This window comes from Mustela nivalis, assembly GCF_964662115.1.
Source record: "Mustela nivalis genome assembly, chromosome: 7".
Classification (NCBI taxonomy): Eukaryota; Metazoa; Chordata; class Mammalia; order Carnivora; family Mustelidae; genus Mustela; species Mustela nivalis.
Window position 1 is genome coordinate 25,934,110 of NC_139026.1, and position 19,116 is coordinate 25,953,225.

Genomic DNA, 19,116 nt, shown 5'->3' on the forward strand with positions numbered 1-19,116 from the left:
ACCAATACAAAGACAAAGGGGCACCTGCTTCATGAAGGTTTAAAAGAACGACAAAATCTAATCATTTCAGACTTGGGAAGGATTCTCAGAAAGCATATCAGCCTACACATTTCAGAGAGGAAATGCAGAGGTAAAGGGAACAAAATTACCTGGAAATATTCATTACAAACATTTGATTAGAATGTCACCAAGCATTTCCACATTTATTCCCTCATTAAATCCTCATAAAGTGCTGGCAAACAGCAATTGTTAATTTTTCTTGTCAGAAGAAAAGTTGGGGCTCAAAGCGTGGTGCAGAGAAAGCTCGTTCTCATCAATGCTCAAGCCTCTCCCTTTGCAGGACACGCCACAAGGTCACAGTTCTCAGCTCTCTGGAAGCTGGGCGGGGGGCGGGGGTGGCTGGCAGAGAACTGAGTTCTGGCCAATGGAATGTGGCAAAAAGCCCCCCCCCCCACTTTCTGGGCTGACCAAAACTTGGCATACAATCCTCTCTTCCCCAAATTAACTCTTCTCTTGTGTCTGCCATTAGAGCATTAGATGCACAGGATCTAAGTCCCCAGGTCCAGTAGAGGACTTGAAGCCGCAGGGGATGAGGAACCACCATGTGGCAGGAGCCTGGGTTCCCTGAACGACTCTGTGGAGCAGAGATTTTTTTTTTCTCCCAATCGCTGACCCAAGTTCCACTGTAACAGGAGTGAGAAATAAACCTTTGTTGTGTCCAGACACTGAAGTTTTGGTGGTTATTGTACTGGTTAGACTAACTAACAAAGAAATGTTAAGGGACTCATGCAAAATCTAGATATTAATTTAACAAAAGTCTACTGAGCATTTGTTATATGTGCCAGATATTATGACACAATAAGGCCCTGTGTGTACATCGATGAATTAAGACAAATCTGGGCTATGCCCTCATGGGGCTTAAGGTAGTAGCTCACACAGTTACAGAAAGGGCTAGGATGCAAATGAAACCTGCTAACTCTAAATTTCTTCTATTTTCTACTCCACATCTTTCCTCCCAAAAAATACGAATCAAAATATATTACATTCTTCAAAGATTGATTTGAGAAATAGAAGATGCATCCCACTATACGAATTAGAGGATGAAATAGGAGAAAAAGAGATAGAGTTTCTTTTTTAAACTTCTATGTCCTTCAAGACCTGATGGGTCTCAGCCAAGAAAAAATTCCCCTGTACTGGATGGCTCAGTCAGTTAAGCATCTGACTTCAGCTCAGGTCATAATGTCAGCATCCTGCATCCTGGGATGGAGCCCATGATGATGACCTCCATCGTTGTCATCATCATGGGCAGGCTCTGGGCTTAGCATGGAGTCTGGGCCCCCCCCCTTTCCCCTCCCCCTGCTCATGCTCTCTCTCTCTCTCTCTCTCTCCCAAATAGATAAATAAATAAATAAAATCTTTTTAAAAAATTCTCCTGTACTGTAGAGCTTTAGTCAGTAGGAGAGACTGGAAAACTGTTGTGTTCATATATTTAAATTTTCAGTTATTTAAGGATTAACTTAAACCATGTATTTCAACTTACATTGTTGAAAATGGCATGAGTCCATTCCCCTGTATTACTAAACAGTAGGTGATTTTAACTCCTCCAGATCTAAAATTCTATGAGCCTACGACTCTTCATTTTTAAAAATTTTTTATTTAAATTCAATTAACATATAGTTTTACTAGTTTCAGAGGTAGCATTTAGTGATTCATCAGTTGCATACAACACCCCATGCTCATTCCTTCAAGTGCCCTCCTTAATGCCCATCACCCAATTACCTCATCCCCCCACCCACCTCCCCTCCAGCAATCCTCAGTTTGTTTCCTAGAGTTAAGAGTCTCTTACTGTTTGCCTCCTCCTCTATTTTCAACTAATTTTATTTTTCCTTCCCTTCCCCTATGTTAATGTTTTGTTTCCTAAATTCCACATATGAGTGAAATCATATGGTATTTTTCCTGCTTCTGCCTGACTTATTTCACTGAGCATAATAACCTAAGTTCCATCCATGGAGCCTATGACTCTGTGATAACTGTGGCTTCCCTGTACCTCGTGATCACTACTCAGAACTTGTCTCACTATAATGCATTGTTACAGGGCTGGGCTATATCTCTCAGACTCAGGATATCCCAAGAAATTGATTGGATTTTTTTTTTTTTTTAGAACACTCAGAGCCTAGTTTCTTACGCTTTTCTAGATGATTAATTTTGGCAAGTATGTAGGACAAGCTGACACAGCCAATAGTCCGAGTTTTCATTTGTCTCTCAGATATTGCTCTAAAAAATTCAGATATATATGTACTTATCTAATTTTTCCTTTTATTCAAGTGAATTTCACATGACCATTATTACATTGGTTAAGATCCTTTTGTTTATAAGTAACAGAAAGACTCATTCAGATGGGTTTGAGCAAAAAGTTGATTTTTGATTTAAATAATTAGGCCTGGGTTTCTCTTTCTCCATCTTTTGACTCCATGTCTTTTAGGTTGAATCCATTCTCAGATAATCCCTTCATGTTCATGAGATGGCTGCAGAAATACCAACCTCATAGACCCTTAAGTTCATATCCTAAGGAGAGGAAAAACATATCTACTGTGGCATTCATAGAAATCCTGCAATGTCCTCAGGCTGCACTGGTTTAGGTCATGCAGCTACCTCAGGAACACACGTGCAGGCTGCCTTAGGCCTGGGTCATGGCTCCACTCTTGAAATGCGGAATGCATTCAGACCTCACAGACTCAGAATGGGGAAAAGGTAAATCCCCAGAAGAAAACTATGGGCTAATTCTATTGAGGCAGGCAATGAAAAACCATAGAACACAATGACTTAACACTGCATTGAATACATTAATGATTATAAGCATTGAACCAAAATCAGATTCCTTTTTTTTGTTGTTAATATTTTATTTATTCATTGGACAGACAGAGATCACAAGTAGGCAGAGAAGCAGGCAGAGAGAGGAGGAAGCAGGCTCCCTGCTGAGCAGAGTGCTCAATGTGGGGCTCAATCCCAGGACCCTGGGACCATGACCTGAGCCGAAGGCAGAGGCCTTAAGCCACTGAGCCACCCAGATGCCCCAATCAGAGTCCTTTTAAAGAACAAAGCTATTAACCAACTTGTATAGCTGTCCTTAAACTCAGCAAATGTCTGGGTAACACAAATATTAAGGGTTCTACTACCCTTAAGGAATACAAAAGCTGAAAGAGTAGACACTAAAACCTGTCAAAATGACTTGAGCAAGCACTTGGTAGATTATTTGTAACTAAAGGGGAGAAAGTTAAGAAAGTATACCTACTTTATCCTACAGACCATTTATTTGTTTCTTTAGGAATGGATGATTTAATAAATAAACAAGATAATATACACTCAGAGCAATAATGTGATGGGGAAAGTAAGGAAGGGAAATACAATTTAAACTCAGATTGTTAATATGAAAAAGATTCTTGGGAGATTACCTGGGATAGATGTTCTGATATTAGGCATAAGTAGGAAAAAAATCATTTTGGACAACTGCTGTTTTTTAAAAAATTTATTTGACAGACAGAGATCACAAGTAGGCAGAGAAACAGGCAGAGAGAGAGGAGGACGCAGGCTCCCCGCTGAGCAGAGAGCCTGATGCGGGGCTCAATCCCAGGACCCTGGGATCATGACCTGAGCCGAAGGCAGAGGCTTTAACCCACTGAGCCACCCAGGCGCCCCAAATGCTGTTTTTATTAGTAAAAACAAAACAGCCATTTGTGGTCACTTTGTTTCCTACCATTTGGGTTCAATACTTGAAATGTTTATCAAAATGAAGTTAACTTCATTTTAAAGGATTTAAAGGATAAAGGGTTAAAGACCCAAATGTGAGACCTGAAATCATAAAACTCCCAGAAGAAAATGTAGGCAACAATTTCTTTGACATCAGCCATAGAAACATTTTTCTAGATTTGTCTCCTCAGACAAGGGAAACAAAAGCAAAAATAAATCACTGGGACTATACCACAGAACAAAAGGCTTTTGCACAACAAAGGAAACCATCAACAAAACAAAAAGGCAACCTACTGAATGAGAGAAAATATTTGCAAATGGTATATCCAATATTGGGTTAATACTGAAAATATATAAAGAACTTATACAACTCAACACCAAAAAAACAAATGGTCCAATTTAAAAAATGGGCTGAGGACCTGAACAGACATTTTCCCAAAGACATATGGTTAGGGTTAGGGTTAGGGTTAGGGTTAGGGTTAGGGTTATGGCCAACAGATGCATGAAAAGATGCTTAACATCACTCATCACCAGGGAAATGCAAATCAAAACCACAATGAGATATCACCTCATACCTGTCAGAATGACTAAAATAAAAAACACAAGAAATAAAAATGTTGATAAGGATATAGAGAAAAAGGAACCCTTATGCACTTTGATGAGAATGCAAACTGGGGCAGCCACTGTAGAAAACAGTATGGATGATCCTCAAAAAGCTAAAAATAGAACTACCCTATGATCCAGCAATTCTACTACTGGGTATTTACTCAAAGAAAGAAAAACTCTAATTTGAAAAGATACATGCATCCCTACGTTTATTGCAGCATATTTATAATAGCCAAGATATGGAAGCAACCTAAGTATCCATTGATAGATGAAAGGATAAAGCTGTGAGTTTTACACATATTATACTTATATATGTTTATATGATATATAGACTTATATGAGTTTATATATATATATGTATAAAGTGGAATATTACTTAGCCATAAAAAATTAAAAAGCCATAAAAATGAATGAGCTCTAGGGCACCTGGGTGGCTCGATCATTAAGTATCTGTCTTTAGCTCAGGTCATGATCTCGGGGTCCTGGGATGGAGCCCCACAGCAGGCTCTCTGCTCAGCAGGGAGCCTGCTTCCTCCTCTCTCTCTGCCTGCCTCTCTGCCTACTTGTGATCTCTCTCTCTCTGTCGAATAAATAAATAAAATCTTAAACAAACAAACAAACAAAGAACAAAGTGGTGGATGCCAGAGGGGAGATGGGTAGGAAGAGGAGTGAAATGGATAAAGGAGATCAAAAGAACACTTATCTTGATGAGCACTAAGAAATGGATAGAATCGTTGAATCGCTATATTGGACATGTCAAGTGAATGTTAATATATTTTAAAAAGGGGGAAATGAAGTTAACCTTTGATAATATAAATGAGGTAATAAGCTTTTGACAATACAAATTCAAACAAGATTTATTTGAAGTCATTGTATGAGTGAGGTCTCTCTCTTTTGGTGAAAAGTGTCTGAAACCCAAGTCAAAACTATTTTAGGCAAAAAGGAATCTGTGTTGGAAAGCTCATTGGTTCTGAGATGGCAAGAGCACACCTGGGCCTTGCAGACAAGGGATCAGAGATTCAAATGCCACCTGGAGTCATCTTTCATCTCCCATCTCTGTTTCTCCTATACTGACTTCTTCCTGGGAATTATGCCACAAACATATCGGTTCCCCACCTCTCTGTCTTAGAAAGGGAGTAAGCCTCTTCCCCAGGATCAGTTTTTCAAATCCCAAGGAAGGACCCTCCCTGGCCTGGTTTAGGTCATCTGCTCACTGAAGACCAAAACACAGTATTTTGATCAGCCTTACTTGATGTGGTTACTCATCTTTAGTCCAATAAACTTTAGCCAGGAGTTGGAATTCCCTATAGATGTTTGTGGGAGGAAAATGGAAATTTTCTAGAAGAAAAGGGGTTGGAGTACTTGGTTGACAAAATCAGAGATGTTTACACCAGAAACCCCATTCTTTTCTTGATGATAAAGACTATTAAAGTCAATAAACATGGAGTGCCTGGGTGGCTCAGTGGGTTAAAGCCTCTGCCTTCGGCTCAGGTCATGATCCCAGGGTCTGGGATCGAGCCCCGCATCGGGCTCTCTGATCAGTGGGGAGCCTGCTTCCTCCTCTCTCTCTACCTGCTCCTCTGCCTACTTGTGATCTCTGTCTGTCGAATAAATAAATAAAATCTTAAACAAAAATATTAAAGTCAATAAACATAATTATCATTTTAATAAGTAGAGACTTAACAATTCTAACACAAGAGCCCACATGCCAGGATAAAATGCTTGACACAGGAGATAACCCAAATATTTCACAAGTGGCTTCAGTTTTTGCTTTGGTGCCCAGCCTTTGCAGATGGCCTCACTTAATACTTCCTGAAAGGGAGAGCTTCACCCAGATTCCTAAAATGAATCCTAACCTTTGGAGTTCTATATGCCACTCCGGGACTCAAGGTCTAATCATCTTGCTTCTGACCTCAAGCTTCAGGTCTGATAATGAGACCTCTCCTTTACTTATCTTTACTTAAGCCAAGTTTCCCCCTGCTCTCTGACCTTCCATTCCCTCATGTGATCACCATGTGGCCATAAACCTTCACAGACAAGCTTCTTAGAAGGAATAGTACCCCAGATCATGGTTCCTAAATATCTTTTCCACTCAAAGGAAACAGGAGTCCTTAGACAAATGGCTGATGCTAGGGCTGGGGCAAGGAAGAATAAGAGGAGGCTGAATATCCTATTGTGTGAGAAAGTAAAGAGGTACTCGAAAATGATGGGGCATGTCAAAGGCTTGAACAGCTCCTTACTTCACTTGACTTCTTAGCGGCATACAAAACTCCTAATCTCATCCTCCTCTTTGAAACCTTTTCCTTCTCTAACTTCTGGTCTTTTTCTACTTCCGATTCTCTTCTTTTCTCAATGGCAGCTTCTTCAAAGAGTCTTTTCTGGGTATCTCACTTTCCACTCACCTCATAAATATAGGTGTTCCTTGGGATTCTGTCCTCAACCCTTTTCTCTTCTCATTTTATTCCCTCCCTGGTGATCTTAGCTAACCCCACAGCTTTAATTATTACATAAATAATGGCTCTCAGATATGTATTTCTGAGTCTCCTTATGTATGGGTAGAGATGAGAGGTAAATGCACAGCACAGACATCTCTCTTAAGCCATAGAGCCATATAGACAACCAAAAGCCTCCTGGATATCTACACAAAGTTTAAACCATGATTATGTCAAAGATAACCTGTTAAAAAGTGAAGACATTACCTTCCTCTCATCTAGTATTCTTTATTTCTGTTATTGGTACTACCAACACCTGATTGTCCAAGCAAGAAACTCGGATTATTCTTTTTTTTTTTTTCTTCAAAGATTTTATTTATTTATTTGACAGACAGAGATCATGAGTAGGCAGAGGGGCAGGCAGAGAGAGAGGAGGAAGCAGGCTCCCCGCTGAGCAGGGAGCCCAACCCCGGGCTCAATCCCAGGACCCTGGGATCATGAGCCGAAAGTAGAGGCTTTAACCCACTAAGTTACGCACTGAGGCTTTAATCCACTGAGTTACCAAACTTGGATTATTCTTAATATCTTTTAGCCAGATACAACCAGGGACACATCTCTAGTTGAAGGAGGTGAGTTTATGACTCACTTAAGGAAGAGCACCCAGCATAGGGAACCATGGAACTCAGTACAAGAGCATTATAAAGAAACCATTACAGGGTTTGCTATTTGTGTGAGCACTTTGAGAGGGTCCAAGGAAGCAGAGACTTATTCTAGATTGGATGCTGTCATACAAAGAGGGGGAATTCTATGACTGAGATCACAATACATCTTACATAGAGAATGGACAGTCCAGCGCAAAGGTAATGCTAATAATTGGTAAGAAGTAGCTGTCACTCATTTCAGCTGAAAGAAGGGGGTGTTTGCAATTTGGTGGGTGGCCCAGTGACTGCTTTCATCTGTGCTTAGACAAAATTAGGGAATAAACCTGTTTCGTCTCATGTTATTATGGCCTCAGAATAATCTCATCTGATGGTGCTCTGCGAGGTTCTTACGCCCAGCAGGAAATAATATGGCCTACCTGTAAATGCCAGGCTGGCTTCTGAATGTCAGGAGTTGCCATCTCCCCCTTCCTCATTCCCATATATTATTATGGAAATTATTCCCATGTAAATTAGTTACTGGGTCTTAGTAACTTTCTCACGTATCTCTGGGCTTTGCCCCCTTCTCTCCATCTTCTTTGCTTCCTCTCTAACCCAGGTCATTGTCATTTGTCATCTGAATGACTACATCAGTCACCGAACAGTTCATCCAACATGTCATCTCCCCCCTGTTCCAGTCCATCAGCTCCCCTCTACCCTTTGCCCACAATGATGTGGGTAAACACAGCATCCCTACTTAAAATCTCCTTTGTTTACATTACCAGCCCTGTTGCTAATATTTAAATGGTAAAATTAAAAATCAGTAAGCTTAGCAAGGAAAATTAATTTTTTTCTTTTCTCCCTAAAAGGAATCAAAAAACATAGATGAGGAATCAACTGAATATGGAGACTGTTTTGATATTCTGATTCTGTCTTAAGAAATTATAACTCAAGGTGAATCAATAAAATGACAGGATTGCTAAAAAACTTACTGTACTGGCACCATTAGCGTAAGTGTATTTATTGTCCAGAACAAGAAATTTATGTGCAGTTCAGTCCTGGGTAATACATTTTAAGAAAGACATTATTAAAAGAGTATGTCCAGAAGAGGACAACCAGGACAAGGAGGTTCTGGAAACAATATCATATGAATAATCAGAACAAGTGAGGCTTACAGAAAAATAAGGAGGGATAATGACGAGTGTTTGCAAATATCCAAAGAGCTGTCACATGCAGAAGGGAGTAAATTTATTTTGTACAGTTCTAGGAGTAGGATCAAGTTTGAAGACTACAAATCATAGGAAGATTGATTTCCGTTCAATCTAAGAAAACATTTACTAATAATCAGAATGATGAGTTGGCATCCTGGAAAGGGAATGATCTCCTAGTTACTAGAAGAGTTCAATTCAAAGCTGAATAATGGTCTGGAAAGTATACTGTGAAACAGGAGTTGTTAAATCTTCTGTTGAAGGGGATGGTTCTTTAATCTGTTGTGGTCTGATACTTTTATAAACTAATAAAAAAAACCCTAAATTACTAAAAATGAAAAGAAAAAAATTAAAAGTAGGGGCTTAAATATTTTACTATCTGATTCAATGAACATATTTCAGCAATTAGAATTAGAACAAAAAACTGCTCACTGTAAATGCACACTTAAGATTAGAGGATTTCTCAAACTCTTATTAACATTTTGTTGTTCTTCAATTGTAACATAAGAAAATTATGAGTGAAATAGTAATTCTCTAGATTAGGCCATTACATACATACTTTGAATAAATACTATATGTATGAATATTTAAAGTTTTTAATATGCCAGATTAGTTGGTTTCTTTCTTACTAAAATATCTAATCCAGGTTGGATTGACAATACTACTTTCAGGGAATGATGTATATCAAAACTGCTTCTTCTGTGTTGCCTTAATATCATGAAAGAACTGTATTTACAAAGGGATGATGAGGAAAATGGAAAAAAGAGGTTTTAAAATAATTTCCACATGCTCAGACTACTCATTATTAACTTTGTCCAAAATGAAACAAGTGATGCTGTATTTTCAAAATTCATTTTCAATTCACTAGTTGCCAGTTAGAACAATGTATCCGTCCCATAGATAAGACAATCTAAACCCAAAACAAATCAGTAATGGAATGGAATGGAATGATCACAGTATTTGCTATTTCTCCCTTCAAAAAGTAGAGTCTATTTCCCCAATCCCTGAACTTGGGATGGATTTGTGGAAGTGATGCTGTGCCAGTTTGCAGCCTAGGCCTTAAGAGACCTTGCAGTTTCCAGTCCCATACCCCTGAAACCCTGAAGCGATGTGAACAAGCCAGGCCTGACTTGCTGGATATTGAGAAACACAAAGTTCCCATTATGGCTCCAGCTGACAGTCACCAATCGCTGGACGTACGGGTAACACCAGCTAAGACCAGCCAGCCTCATCAACCCAATTAAGACCTCAGATGCATTGGCCAATCCAGTCAGGATCAGATGAGCCTAACCTAGACAAAAAAGATTTACCCAGAACTGTAAATAAATACAGGGTTTTTTTTTTTTCAGCTAGTAAGTATTTGGAGTGACTTGTAACTTAGCAAATAGGAAACTGATATTCAAAGCTTCATCCAAAATTCTCCTAAGAGACAGACCATGGAAGTCGTTAACCCCTTTAAACACACACACACACACACACACACACACACACACACTTAAAAAACCCCTGAAAGTCAAGGTTAAAGCTATCATGTAAAGATCATTTATTTCCTCTCGAAACATTAATCAGAAAATAAGGTAGAGTGTCTTTGAAAGGATAACTTGAATTAGTGAGAAACTGATTTAATATTTCAATCAGGGGCACATCCAGTGGCATGCTAGACCTGGTTCATAGCAATCTGAGATCCTGTTATTAAATTTTCAGAAATTTTGTGAGCCAGTTGTTAAATTGTTGGTAGATTAAATCAGCCATAATGGGATCATTTACACTTTGGAAATTGGTAAACATGACCAGGCAGAGCCAGTTGTTGAACCTCTACTAGTATGGCAATAAACACATCTGTTGTTGCAGGCAAATTTCATCAGTATGTGTACACATAAATATACATATAAACATACCCTTAATGTTTAAGGCACATGATCTTGCTTTCTTCCATTCTTAAAAAAATGCTTGGAATCTAAGGTTGCTCTCGTAGAACATGTGGAAACCACACTTACAATCTTGCATATCAATACTATTCCGACGCTAATGTTATCATGTACTTATCTGCATTCAAGTAAGAATGAAGGCAAAATGTGACATAGCCTTTAATGAACTGAAGAACTATAGATTCTATCCCCAGAAAACACACAAGATACATATTCTCAAAATTCTACACAACTTCAGGAGTTTCATAGATAGCCCTCAACCCCAAATCCCATTCATAAAATGGGAGGTTTACAATCCTTTGCACTACAGCAATTCTTTCATCAAATCATGTCTGTGGCACAATGAATGTACCAGGCCGTATTAAGCACTAGGGACACAATGGTCTGTGTAGCCAGTCAGGGACCTTGCAACCTATGGAGTGTACAGTCTTGTAGACAAGAAGGATATTTATCTAATCACATACAGACAAATACTTAACTGAAAACTCTGATTAAGTGCTCTGGAGTAAGAATTATCTAATTTTCTTTAGATACCATGGGGGCAAGAAGAGACTAGAAGGAAATAGAGCAAAGATTGAGAGCAAAAAAACCCTACCAACCTAGAATTTTGTACCCTGCAATATTATCTTTCATAAGTGAAGGAGAAATAAAAACTTTCTCAAACAAAAATTTAAAGAATTTATTGCCAATAGACCTATCTTACAAAAAAATACTAAAAGAATTTCTTTAGAGAAAAGGAAAATGATACAGGTCAGAAACTCCGATCTACATAGAGAAAGAGCAATGAAGAAGGAGTAAGTGAAGGTAAAATATAAACTTTAACTCTTATTTTTGACTGATCTAATAATTTTGTTTAAAAAATAGCAACAGGGGCACCTGGCTGGCTCAGTCGGTGGACCATGCAATTCTTTTTTTTTTTTTTTTTAAAGATTTTATTTATTTATTTGACAGAGAGAGATCACATGCAGGCAGAGAGGCAGGCAGAGAGAGAATAAGGGAAGCAGGCCCCCTGCTGAGCAGAGAGCCTGATGTGGGACTCAATCCCAGGACCCTGAGATCATGACCTGAGCCAAAGGCAGCGACTTAACCCACTGAGCCACCCAGGTGCCCCTGGACCATGCAATTCTTTATCTCAGCATTGTGAGTTTGAGCTCCATGTAGGGTATAGAGGTTACTTAAAAATGAAAAATATGTATTTTCAAAAATAGCAACAGTGTATCTGATTTTATTTATTATGCTTATGTAGGAGAAATGAATGACAGCAATGATACATGAGACAGGAGGGAGCAATTAGGATTATTTTGTTATTATAAGGTACTCATACTGCCCATGATGCAATATAGTGTTACTTGAAGGTGGACTTGGCTTAGGTGCAAATGTATATATGCAACCACTCTAGGGCAACCACTAAAAAAGATTTTTAAAAAAGAAGTATATTACAATAGGGCCTGGCATGTGGGAAGGCCTTGGCGGGGGAGGATAACAGACAGTGTGCTAAGAAAGGAGAGTAAACGGAATCATATAAATTAAAACCACAAAAGGCAGAAAAAGAGTAAAACACAAAAACAGAAACAAAGAACAAGGGCAACAAACAGAAAACAGAAGTATATATAGTGGGTAATAACCCAACTATATCAATATCAATAATCACTTTGAATGTCAATGGTCCAAATGCATCAATTAAAAGACAGAGATTGTCAAAGTAGATAAAAAACAAAATTCCATGTTGTCTGTAAGAAACCCACTTAAAATGGAAAAACACACCTAGATTAAAAATAAAGAGAGAGAGAAAGATATACCATACTAATTCTATTCAAAAGAAAGCAGGAGTAGCTATATTAAATTCAGACAGAGCAAACTTCAGAGTAAGGAACCCTATCAAGAAAAGAAGGGCAGTACATAATGATAAAAGGGTAATTTTTCTAGAAGACATAACTGTTAATGTGTGTGCACCTAACAAGAGAATGCCAAAATATGTGAGGCAAAAACTGATAGAACTGCAAGGAGAAATAGATGAATACAGTATTATAATTGCAAAATCTAATCCCCTCTATCAGAAATGGACAGATCCAGCAGGCAGGAAATCAGTAAGGACATAGCTGAACTCAAAAACACCACCCACCCATCAACCAGATATAACAGACACCTACAGATTACTTCAACAGTAGAGTATATATTCTTCTCTAGTTCACATGGAACATTCACTAATACAGACCACATTCTTCACCATATAACACAATTTATCAAACTTAAAAGAGAAATTATACAATGTCTACTCTCAGACCACAGTGGGATTAAACTAGAAATTATTTACAGAAAGACAACTGAAAATCCCCAAATACTTGGAAGTTTAAATAACACACTGCCAAATAACAGGAGTCAAAGAAGAATTATCAAGAATTATCAAGAGAAATTAAACACAATTTTTCATTAAATGAAAAACAAAACTTATCAAATTTGTGGGATGCACTGTAAGCCATGCTTAAAGGGAAATTTTAGCATTGAATATATGTGTTAGATAAAGAGAAAGATCTGAAATTAACCACCTGAGTTTCCACCTTAGGGAACTAGAAAAAAAAGAGCAAATTAAATCCAAAGTAAGCAGAAAAAAAGAAATAGTAAGAATTGGAGTAGAAATCAATGAAATTAAAAACAGGAAATCAATAGAAAAAACTGATTAAAACCAAAAGCTGATTCTCTGTAAAGAGCAATAGAAAAATAATAAGCCACTAGCCAGGCTAACTAGGAAAAGAAGAGAAGACACAAATTGCTGATGCCAGAAATGGAAGAGGGGACATAACTAAAATTTCCAAGGACAACTCTATAACCACAGACAACTTCAATGAAGTTGAGCAATTCTCTGAAATATACAATCTGGCAAAATTCACACAAGATATAGATTACCTGAATAAGCCTGTATCAATTAAAGAAATTCCACTGGGACACTGTCAGTTAAGCGTCTGCCTTTGGCTCAGGTCATGATCCCAGGATCCTGAGATGGAGGCCCACATCAGGCTCTTTGCTTAACAGGTAGCTATTTTCTCCCTCTACCTGCTGTTCCCCCTGCTTGTACTGTGCATGCACTCTCCTTTTCTTACAAATAAATAAGGTTTTAAAGTAAATAAACAAGAAATAAGTAAATGGAAACTGAATCAATAATAGCCTTCCAGAACATAAAGCACCCCGCCCAGAGATGAATTTTACCAAACATTTACGGGAGAAATAATATCAATTCTCTACAATTTTTTTCAGAAGATAGAGCAGAGGGAATACTTCCTAACTCATTCCATGAGGCCAACATTATCCTAATACCAAAACCAGACAAAGACTACAAGACAATGCCTAAAATGAACACAGAAGCAAAAATCCTCAACAAAGTATTAGCAAATCAAATTTTTTAAAAAAGTATAAATGAGATTTATGCCAGGTATACAAGGCTGGTTCAACTTTCAAAATCAACTAGTATAACCCTCTACTATTGAAGAAGAGCAAAGAGGACTGACACTATCTTATTTCAAGACTTACTATAAAGCTACAATTATCAAGAGATTGTGGTACTAGTGAATAGACAAAATATTTCAACAGAACAGGAGAGCCTAAAAATAGAGTCACATAAATCTAGCCAACTGATTCTTGACATAGGAGTTAATCCAATACAATGAAGCATCCACATGCAAAAAAACTGATTCTAGACACAGACCTTACATCCTTCCTAAAAATTAACTCAATAGACCACACACACACACACAAACACACACATCATAGACCTAAAAGTAAAAGGCAAAACTATAAAATATAAAACTTTCAGAACATAGGAGAAAATTTAGATGATCTTGGGTTCGGTGATAACTTTTTAGATACAATATCAAAGGCAGGATCCATAAAGAAAAACTTGATAAACTGGACTTAATGAAAATTAAAAATTTCTTCTCTGTGAAAAGACAATGGAAGAGAATGAAAAGACAAGACACAGAGTGGGAGAAAATACATGTAAGACACCTATCTAATAAAAGACTAATATACAAAATATACAAAAAGACTCTAAAAACTCAACAATAATAACCCAATTAAAAAATGGGCCAAAGACCTTAACGACAGACACTTCACCAAAGATATACAGATAGAAATAAGCATATGAAAAGATGCTCCACACACAATATATCAAGGAAATGCAAATTAAAACAATTAAGATACCACTACACACCTATTACAATGGCCAAAATCTAAAAACACTGACATCACCAAATGTTGATAAAGATGTGGAGCAATGGAAACTCTTATTCACTGTTGGGAATGCAGAATGCTCTGGCCATTTTGGAAGCAAGCTTGGCAATTTCTTACAAAACTAAACATGCTCTTACCTTACAATCCAGTAATCATGCTCCTTGGCATTTACTCAAAGGAGTTGAAAACTTATGTCCACACATCTATGCACAAAAGTTTATAGCAGCTTTATTTATAATTCCCAAATTTGGGAGCAACCAATATACCCTTCAATATATGAATATATAACCTTCAGTAGTGAATGGATAAAATGTGGTATATCCAGACTATGGAAAAATTTTCAGTATTAAAAAGAAATTAGCTATCAAGATATAAAAAGACATACTTTTCTTTCTAGGAAAAGACATATTAAGTGAAAGAAACCAATTTGAAAATGCTACATTCTGTATGATTCTAACATAAAACATTATGGAAAAGGCAAAACTATGAAGACAAGAAAGACCGTGGTTACCAGGGAATAGGAAGGAAAAGAGGATGAAGGCAGACACCATTTTTAGGGATTTATAAGGCAATGAAAATACACTACAGATACTATTATGGTAGATATATGCCAATCTATATTGTCAAAACCCATAGAATGCACAACACCAGGAGTGAACCCTAATGAAACCTATGAACTCTAGGTGATGATGTATCAATGTAGATACATCAACTGTTAACAAATGTATTATACTGGTGGGGGGATATTGGTAAGGGGGAAACTATGTATGTGTGAGGATATGGGAAATATCTGTACTTTCATTTAATTTTGCTGTGAACCTAAAACTGTTTTAAACAATAAAGTCTTTTACTTTTTTTTTAAAGGTTTATTTGTTTGAGTTGGGGAGGGGCAGAGGGAGAGGAACAGTCTTAAGCAGACTCTGTGCTGAGCAGAGACCCTGAGCTCACAACCTGAGCTAAAAGCAAGTCAGATACTTAACCAACTGCACCACTCAGGTGCCCCTAAAAATGAAGTCTCTTAGGAAAAAGAAGAAGTATATCCACTAAGATATTAATAACAGCATTATTTATAATAGGAGACAAACAAACCAAGATTATATCTAAAAGTAGGGAGTTAATTTTGATAATCAGATTATACAATAATACACATTTGTTACATGAGAGTATTTAATGATATGGCAAAGAAAATCAATTAGATGAAAAAAGCAAGTTATAAAATAGCATGTATAATTAATACTACTTTTACTTTCTGAAATATATTTATGCAGTGAAGTTAAATGGAAGGAAAGCAAAAATTTCAGTGTTTTCTTTACAAGGGACAATTAGGAGTAATTTTTACTTTCTCTTTATCTGTTTTTTAATTTAAAAAAATAATGTACTATGTTCACGGTTTAAAAACACCATTATAAAAATTAAGCGCTCAGTAGATACTAATGAAGTAGATACAATCATCCTTAGAAGGGACCATTTTTTTGGTATTAGCCTAAACAAAAGGTATAATGCCTCTTCATATGGATTAGGTGTTTGGCAAATACTTCACAACTAGATGAACAGAATGAATAATGGCCTTATAATATTTCAACACGTATAAATTCACTACTGCCATTTATTCCACTAGTCATTCTTACCTAAAGAATATCCAAATACTCTCTGGTAATTAAGCACTTGAGCTACTACCTTTGGGTGAGCAACATCAGAATTGAACACTATGTGAGAGTGCCCTCTCGTGGTTCAACTCACAGTGCTTTTTATCAGCTTGAGCTGTGCTGATCTGCCTCACTAACAGACACTGAACTGGGCAGTTAAAAAAAAAAAAAAAGAACTGGATAGTGAATTTTTCATGAAGCTAAATTAATTCCATTTAAAGGACCGTCCCACCCTATGTAGTTTTTACGTTTCAAGGAAAAAAAGGAGACAAATAAATAAGTAGACATTTAATAAGATGCTTGTGATGGCAGGTAAGTTGCCCCTGGAGAAATGGAAGGAGCAGAAAGGAGGTGATAGTGGTGATAGAATACGTACTTATTTAGCAAAACTAAATAACAGCAATCCACGAAAACCAAAATTCCAACAACTACAGCATTAATCTGTATATCCAATACAGTAAGATTGAAGTTAATTCTCTAAAGCTTTGATATGTGGATGTGTGGTTTAAGCATCTTACAGTTGTATAATCTCCATTTAGTATGTGTTTGTACTTAGGGGGAAAAATTTTTATTTTTTAAAGATTTTACTTATTTATTTGACAGAGATCACAAGTAGGCAGAGAGGCAGGCAGAGAGAGAGGGGGAAGGAAGCAGGCTCCCTGCCTATCAGAGAGCCAGTTGTGGGGCTCAGTCCCAGGACCCTGAGATCATGACCTGAGCCGAAGGCAGAGGCCCTAACCCACTGAGCCACCCAGTCACCCCAGGTAAAAAAAAAAATTAATTAAATTCTTTATCCTTCCTACTTTTAAAATGCAGCATGTCTCAATTTTTATAAAAATCTGGATATAAATCAATCTGAAAAAAATTTAACCATTTTTCAGTGTCATTAAACATGTCTGGTAAATGTTTCTGATTGTTAAGTTCTATCAACTTGTTTTTCTTTGATCTTTCCCCCCAATTAGTGTATTAATGAAAAAAATTAAGCCACTAAAAAATATTTCCTTTTGGTAACAGAGGGTGGTCATTATTAATTATTTCCTTTACTCTTCTCTATTTATTATTCCATACATCCTACCAAATACTTAAACCTTCAAATAGAGTTCCTTTATTAAAAGAACTAAACAACAGATTTTAAATGAAGTTTTCATTTCAATGAATTTCATTTCAATTTCACTCAATGAAATAATTTTTCACATCAAATTAAAGTACCACAAATATGAGTTTGAATAAAATACTTCTCCACTTTCTTAAGAGATTCCTCACTTCCTAAATAGAAATCACAGGGGCAGTAAGGCCATCAAGGATCACATATAAGGTGGTACTGACAATCAACAGCAGAATAATCTATTAACATTCTCATAACACTAGTTCAGTGATACTAACATTTTAACCAGAATTGCATGCATTCTGAAGCCAGCATAATTTTTTGAAGAGCCAGAAAAAAAAAAAACCCTCGAAACAAATTATATAATTTGTAAGCAAAATCTACTTTCTTTCTAGGAAAGTACATTCTTGGGTGAAAGAAAATACCCCTTTGTCACTGTAATGCACTATAAAAAGCTTTGGCGCATGACCATTTGGATTCTGGCTCTTCCACTTGCTAAGTAGGTAGGGTTCAAGTCACTTGGCCTTACCCACAAAATGGGGATAATGCTCTTTCTTTAAAGGATTTTTGTGAGAAATTAATAATAATGTATATAAAGGACCCAGCAGACAATAGAACTAATTAAAATGTAATTACAGTTGGCCCTTGAACAATAAGGGGATTAGAGATACAATCTGCCATGCAGTCAAAACCCCATCTATAAATGTGACTCCCCCAAAACTTAATTACTAATGGCCTACTGTTGACTTGTCGCCTTACTGATAACACAAATAGTCAATAAACATATAATTTTACTTGTTATGTGTATTTTATATTCGTAAAATAAAGCTAGGGAGAAGAAAATGTTACTAAGAAAATCAAGAGAAAATACAGTTGCAGTACTGGACTATATTTATCAAAAAAAAAAAAAAATCTAGGTATAAATGGACCTGCATAGTTCAAACTCATGTTGGTCAGGATCAACTGCAATTTAATTATTTCCTAGAAGCCACAAGGAAGAACTGTAACATTTATTTTCTGGGTGGACCTCATGAGTTTCTTTCCAAAGGCAATTTAAAAATCTCCTTGAGAAGAACCATGCACATTTCTATTAATCATATTTACACTACTAACAATATTTGGCTGATGATGTAAAAATACTTAATCACACTAGACACATAAACATAAATGGCAGACCTTAATGTCTAAAGTAAGATGAAGTAGGTTTGTCAAATCCACAATCTCCTAATATATATAAAGAAACACACATTGTAATATATGAACACATTTATTATTATTTTGCTATATAACACGTTAGTGAATATACTCAATACATTTTCTCAAAAAAGCAAATGAGACACAAGATAACATCTTTTCGATTCCTGAAAACCTCAGTATCATCTGTCTTTTGGAGGATCCAGTTTCCTACGACGTCTATGATACCTTGAAAAGAAGAAAATATTTAAGGTATTATTTTAGTAAATGTTAACTGTTCCTGAAAGAAATACCAAATTTCTATGATTAGTTTGTTGTTCATTTGTACTCAATGATCTCAATGAAACCTAATATAGATAGATGTTAGATATATCCGAGATAAATATTT

The 19,116-nt window shown here is 36.7% G+C and overlaps 1 protein-coding gene across 1 annotated transcript in view; it reads right to left on the reverse strand.

Annotated features, from left to right (window-relative positions):
- Positions 1 to 18,785: 18,785 nt before the first annotated feature.
- Positions 18,786 to 19,116, reverse strand: part of MRPL42 (mitochondrial ribosomal protein L42) — a 31,164-nt gene continuing 30,833 nt past the window's right edge. The window contains exon 6 of the mRNA XM_082739333.1: positions 18,786 to 18,956. Coding sequence (XP_082595459.1) covers positions 18,911 to 18,956 — 46 coding nt within the window. The 3' untranslated portion in view covers positions 18,786 to 18,910. The remainder of the gene's footprint in view (positions 18,957 to 19,116) is intronic.